The sequence below is a fragment of the Cygnus olor genome, chromosome 3, assembly GCF_009769625.2.
Source record: "Cygnus olor isolate bCygOlo1 chromosome 3, bCygOlo1.pri.v2, whole genome shotgun sequence".
NCBI classification, from domain to species: Eukaryota; Metazoa; Chordata; class Aves; order Anseriformes; family Anatidae; genus Cygnus; species Cygnus olor.
Window position 1 is genome coordinate 109655955 of NC_049171.1, and position 6345 is coordinate 109662299.

At 40.6% G+C, this 6345-nt stretch overlaps 1 protein-coding gene across 1 annotated transcript; it reads right to left on the bottom strand.

Moving 5' to 3' along the window:
• Positions 1–1515: 1515 nt before the first annotated feature.
• TMEM17 (transmembrane protein 17) lies at positions 1516–6249 on the bottom strand. The gene is made up of 4 exons (XM_040553190.1): positions 6070–6249; positions 2975–3078; positions 2606–2719; positions 1516–2222 (listed from the first exon to the last, which is right to left on the bottom strand). The coding sequence occupies exons 1-4, from the start codon at positions 6170–6172 to the stop codon at positions 1959–1961; spliced, it is 585 nt and encodes a 194-aa protein (XP_040409124.1). The 5' UTR covers positions 6173–6249; the 3' UTR covers positions 1516–1958.
• Between the last annotated feature and the right edge of the window lie 96 nt (positions 6250–6345).

Here is a 6345-nt window from a genome sequence, read left to right on the forward strand (position 1 = left end):
AGATGCTGACTTGACTCCCTATGTTCTTTTCAACAAATTGTTGGAAGGCATTGCAAGCTAGCAGGGCTCAACTTCCATATTGCATTTTGTTAACCTGTATTTCTGTAACAGCCAGGTTTTCTTAGTGGTGGAGGTGAGCTCCTTGGAGGTCTACCCTCCATCCTCTGCCAGGAAGGGCAGCCTGTGGTATTAGACCCATTGCACTGGGCCAGGAAGAGGCTGTATGGCTACAGAGGCACTAAGACATCTGAGTTATGCTCCACAATTACAGGAGAAAAAAGGTTTTTGATATTTCTGTTTGGCCTGTCAGGACCCCTTATGCTGTGATCTGTTACTGTAATGGATCCTACCAAGCTTCTCCTGTACCTCATCAGCCCTGGCATTGGCACTGTGCAGTAGTGTAGCTGATCGGAACTGTTTCACATTTTTATATTGCATCAGTTACAAATGTTTTTACAAGGGGTTTCTAATGCTGTAAAACTGTCTTTCAAATGATCTAACTTAAGCCTCAATTTCTCTCTTGTAGATTTTAGATGATGGGCTTCAAATGTTTTACATTAACTGAAAGAGATTCTTAGAGACTCTCATAGAGGAATTCTCTTTTTCTGCACAATAGCTAATTCTGTTGTTGGCAGTAGTCATAGCTTGTTTAAAAGCAAACGAGTATGTGCTTTGATAATATATGCTTCCCAATAACAAAATGGGAAAAAAAAACAGAAGAAAATTCAGTAGAATTGAGTTCACTCATACAGTGAAGAACACCATTCACTCATACATTGAAAACCAAGTATGTGAAACAAAGATAAATGCCTTCTTTTCGCTATAGGTTCTTTGAGCTTTAAACATGCATCAGTTTAAGCATACTGTGCCTTTTTCACGTAAGACGACTTTACCTTACTTTGAACAGTCTGGATGTTTGTGCCAGCTCCAAAAAACTGACTACTCTTGCCCAACTGAAAACTCAAAGGATTCATATAAAAATGTATTTTACTTCTAATTTTTCTCCCTCATTGACAAGAAAAACTAACATTGAGCTGTTACTGAAACTGAAGAAGATAGTCCAGACATTACTACAAACAGGAATGAGAGGACCTTGGTATATGTCCTGGCTTGCAAGAAACATGCTCTGCCTTCAGTGATACAAACCAATTTTTTTAATGGCTATGATTTTGTTATTGCTGACTTATTGGATCTCCTGTGTGAGAAAATTGCACCATTCATTTTGAATGGCTTGATAGTTAAAACCCTAGCTAAGCCAAAGAAGAGGAGTGTAGGAGTTCTGAGCAGAGAGTACTTCATAAACTCCATTCCTAGTTGATTAGTAAGGAATTCCTAGTGCTGGAATGATCTTCAAGACCACCTCAGACTCTAGTCTTTGTTTACTGTCTCATCACTGGCATCCCTACTGTTCTTTCTGGGACTTGAGTTTTCCCTATGTTCTTATTCATTTTTTCCTTAACTGCGATACTAGACTTTAAACACCCACAAAACCTGAAAGAATAGAGAGAAAATTGCTGTCAATCCAAACGTGTATAAAGGATTTATTGTAAACAAAATATTTCTGTGCAAACAGTTAGGAAAATAGTCTTCTGTTCTTTAGAAATGGCACGTGACTTTTTAAAATGTCAAAGCCACCAAACCTACTCTGTAGGTACTTCATGCAGTAACAGAGCACAGATGAATTGGTCCACTCAGCAAGCAATGATTTTTTTTTTTTTCTTGCAGTGTGGACCTCGGCTCTGAGGTTTAATGTTGGCTCTTATGCAAGACATATTTTTTTAATGCCTCTGAAGTAGGAAGAATGATAATGACCCAACGAAACAAAAACAGAGCTGTAGCAGCATGAGGACTGCCTCTGTTGACTTCTCAGGCCCTTGGTGTGTGATCCCCAGCCAGCATTGGTCATGTGAAGCTCCTCAGCATGGGCTCCTACCAGCCCTGGACACTGTACTCTCTTCTTAACTCAGGCTGTAAAACTCATGCCCAGGGTGTTCCTCTAGCCTGTCAAATTCATTAAGGCGGAAGTGAGTTGCCAGTTTGTTCACCATTCTCTTCAGGGTGACAAAGGCTGCAATGACTTGGAAGATTAGGAAGAGGGCAAAGATGATATTGACTGATCTTTCCAGTGGCAGAATTTTCAAACCTTCGTTAAATAGCAAGAAGAGAATTATAGGTAACTGCAGGAGGAGAGTCAGGAGCCAAAACCCAGCCAGCTCAGGGACCTATAACAGGGAGATAACACCTTTTAAAAACTGGCAGTTGGAGATGAAAAAATACAAAACCACTTATTTTTAATCTTCTAAAACACAGGAAATAATGTGAAATGGCGAAGTGAGGTGGCTTAACATTTCCATATACCACGTTTTTAACAGTACTTGTATTTTCTGAAAAACAGTTTTGGGGAGCGAGAGGGGTCCCCTCTGAGGGTGAACTTGGAATCCACAAAAGTTAATGCAAGCTGGTGCCACGGTAATACAAGATGCAAGCTGTAAATCAGAAATAACTTCAACTTAAAATCTCTTGAATGAACTGTCATGCCATTTTATTTATGTTCAACTGCAGAAAGCTCTCCTGTACAAAATAAAATGCATGTGTAGTAACATACCTTCTCCTGCAGATTGCCCATGTATCCCAGGTACAGTCGAATGCTCTCTATTAGGGAGGCTAGGATCATGACTGTGACCAGAATGAACTTGTAGTAATCTGACAGGGCTGGATACTAGATGGAAGAAGAGAGTAAAAGTTTCTGCCATGCTGTGTCATAACATGTCATCTGTGGTTAAATGAAGAAACTGTATGCTACTGTAAGTTTACAGCGTTGTATTGGCTTTCAAATACTCTTGAGCCTCCAGTTTCAAGCAAATCCCAAATAAACCTACTTAACTTCTAATGTCAGTGAGCACCATCTCTGAATGGGGAGGTGTTTGATCAGAAACATTACACTTACAAACAACTACTTTCCTTCAGGACTTACCTTCAGCTGGAGCATGACAACACTGCTGAGCCACCAAAATGGGAAAAAATAAACGTTGAAATAGAGGGACATCTGTAGTGGTAAACTGGAAACTATTTCATTATCTGTAGATAAACAGAAGCTTTTATCACTCCTAGTTTGTACCATAGTTCAGACAGAAAGATTGTTCCATCTTAGCTTCAAGCAAGAGCATTAACACCTTTCTCCATCAAGTTAAATGTTAAGAAAAGTGTTTTCACGTATCAAGAAGAAAAACTACCCTATCTTAGGCCACAATATTTTCTGGAATCTAAGGTAACTTCCAGTACACAGGATACAGAAATATTATTGCTTAATCGTAAATTCAAGCTGTGTGATTGTGGAGTAAGCCATAAGCTACCACCTAATCAATCTGACTGATAGGCTTAGCTCAAGTATTGCTGTATACTGATACTGCAGAAATATTAGGTGGTAATTTTATTGCTGTTCTTAAGAGAATGGTCAAAGTTGAAATGAGTACATACTGGATTATCCTTGTTTTGTACATGATCTTCCTGTGTAGGGACTTAATGCTAGAGAGCAGGCTTGCAAGAAACCTGTAATGCTTTTAGTTCTTAAGAACTTGAAATACATATCAAAAGAAAACTTATTCAAGACTGTATCAACATATTTTGTTCTCTTCAGTGTAGAGAACAGTAAATATTGAACTCTGCAGGCTGTAAATTCTATATTTACCATTTAATTATAGATTTAAAAGATTAGACTGAAAACAAGGAAAAATTTAAATGGGCATTCCAAGGGAATTGTTCATTTTTAATGGGTGAGGTTTTATTGCCATAGTCAACTGATATTGCAACCCATTTACTTCCATTACCAGCAGTCCCATTTTTCACATTTTCCCCGAATGTAGACACATTTCCTCATTTGATAAGTGAAGCTAAGCTCTAAGAAGCACTAACTAAAAACTAAACAAGTTTAGACAGTATTTGTTGTGACCTATTGATTTGTATTCAAGACTTCTGTCTGTCTGCTACAATGACAATATTCAATTAAAACTCAGACTGACAGCTATGCTTCATTGCTTCCAGACTCAGAACTACCTCTCTTCTGACATTACTGTCTCATTCCATATCTTCCGGCCATTTTCATACCTGTCTTTGTTCCATCTCAGTCTGGCATCCCTGTTTCCAGTCCAGCAACATGCAGCCTGGTACAGTCTGTTCCAGAAGTCTTTATGACAGTTGCAGAAGTATTCATGGTAGCTACTAGACTAGGTGGGAACGGATGAGGATTTGGGAGTAGAACTAGGACAGACCTTAAGGGTAGGGTGTGAGGGGCAGGAATTTGTTACACTGAAATAGAAAGTGCAAGACAACCAATATCCTTGTTTAATAATCCTATTTTTAAGCATCAGCACTTTGCTACAATCTACAAATGAATGAAAATCTATAGGTACTTCAGTTTCACTATCTACCTAAATTTGTCCTAGCCGTCCTAATGAATCAGTCTCTCAGCCTCAAATCTAATTTAGTAATAGTTGATTTTGGAGGGCACTGAGGTAGAATTCCAAAACTGTTTTATTTTTCAACAAACAAAAAAAAACCAAGACCATCCAATTACAAGTCATTACGTAACTACATAATATGCATTGGATGAACATTTAATAGTTCATAATGCTATTCAAAAACAGAAGCCAAGAGCTCTAATTTCAATTGCAATGATGATGTTTGAAGTACATTAAAGGTTCCATCAATGCAACAGTGGTATTTGTAACTTCTGCTCAAGTTTTAAAATTGTCTCTTCAATGAATGCTTAGCAATACAAGACAATTCTAATTCATTTTCTATTCCTAATTTAACTTGTACTTATTTTCTGGAACTGTTTAAAAAAAAAAAGGAAATGCAAGACTATTGCAATGGCCAATTCTTTCATGCTAGGTCAACTCACTGAAGTATATATGTGAAAGCCTAAGATTTGAAATCCTGATCTCAAAGAAACTAACTGTACATTTGCTGTTGCTTTCCATGGGCTGAATACGCAGGTAGGAGTTTTCGTAAAGGAAACTGAAAAGAAATGACTAAAATAGTCATTTTCTCACTTCACATTCACTCACTTTCTCAGAGCCTAGAAAAATATGTTGTTTGATAAATGAAATGATTTCGTAACCAGTGTGAGCAGTACAGCTACACTGGCATAACTACACAAAGAAAGTGACTTTTTGATTAATTTTATCACCTAGGAACTGATTTATCAGTTAAAGTTTGCATGTTAACTTCTATGAACGTTACCTTCCTATATTGACAGTAGCCATGAAAATAAACTGTCTCTCCAAAGGCATGAAAAAGGGGCATGTTATCCTGTAGGTTTCACTGGCAATGTGGTGAATAGTTATTAGTCCTTACGGTAGACTTGGAAAAAGAAAGAAAGCTGATACTTCGAGATTTTGCTATCTAACTGTAACTTGGTGTACCTCTTCAAGCTTTGAGTATCTTGTGTTCAAACTGTGCAGTAATATTGACCTTAAACCAGTAACTCAGTTCTTTTTTGTTCTCGTTCCCTATAAATCATTTATACTTTTTATTTTGGAGGTCTGAGTATCTGGTGTGTGAGTAACAATGGATTTTACCTGTAGTATTTCACACAAACCCTCTTCCAGTGCTGTAAAGGTGGGTATAAATTATCCTGTACAACTGACTTTAAATCATCCTGTTGAATATTCTCAGTGTCCAGGAAAGCAGTCCTAAGCCTACAACACTACAGCACGGTAAGTGCAGAGTGATACTGAAACTGTGCTTGCTCTACTCCAGAAACTATTCACTAAGCCACACTACACTACTGAGGCAAAACCAGATCTCGTGTACAGGGCATCTCTACTTTTCACCAGCGTTGCCCAGGCTTGGAGCAGGGCGGTGGGGTTTCCCTCCAAGCCGGGTCCGGCAGCTCCGCCATCCCGCCCCCATCCACTTTTTGGGGTCCAGGCGGCTTCCCCTCATCGCCCACAACCGCCTCAACGGCCACCAGGTGACGCTTGGCGCCGCCATCTTGGTTGCTGGCAAGCGCTCCCCGCCCGCCCCGGTTGCCCCCGCCGCCATGTTTGTTGCGGGCGGGCCGATTACCTGCACGGTCGCCCGGGAGCGGCGGGCCGGCGCCGCGGCTGTCGGTGAAGACGGTGCGGCTGAAGGAGCCCAGCCGTCGCCTCAGCGGCTCGGGCAGCGACATGTTGCGAGGCAGCGACTTGTCGCGGCTCCACCGTCGCCGTGGCGACGGGGCGGGGGTGCGCAGGCGCGGTGGGGGCCACCGCGCTCCCGCTGAGGGGCTGGGACGAGAGCCTGTGGGGAGTTGGTAGAGCTGTGCTATTGCTAAAAGTGAACGTCCGTGAGGCTCGTTTTGTG

What these genes read in the sequence shown, in the direction of transcription:
- TMEM17 (XM_040553190.1), bottom strand. Translation starts at nt 6,172, where the DNA reads ATGTCGCTGCCCGAGCCGCTGAGGCGACGGCTGGGCTCCTTCAGCCGC. An exon ending in TTGTCATGCTCCAGCTGAAG is followed by an intron (nt 2,720 to 2,974) that starts GTAAGTCCTGAA and finishes TCTTCCATCTAG; the next exon opens with TATCCAGCCCTGTCAGATTA. An exon ending in TGGGCAATCTGCAGGAGAAG is followed by an intron (nt 2,223 to 2,605) that starts GTATGTTACTAC and finishes TCCCTGTTATAG; the next exon opens with GTCCCTGAGCTGGCTGGGTT.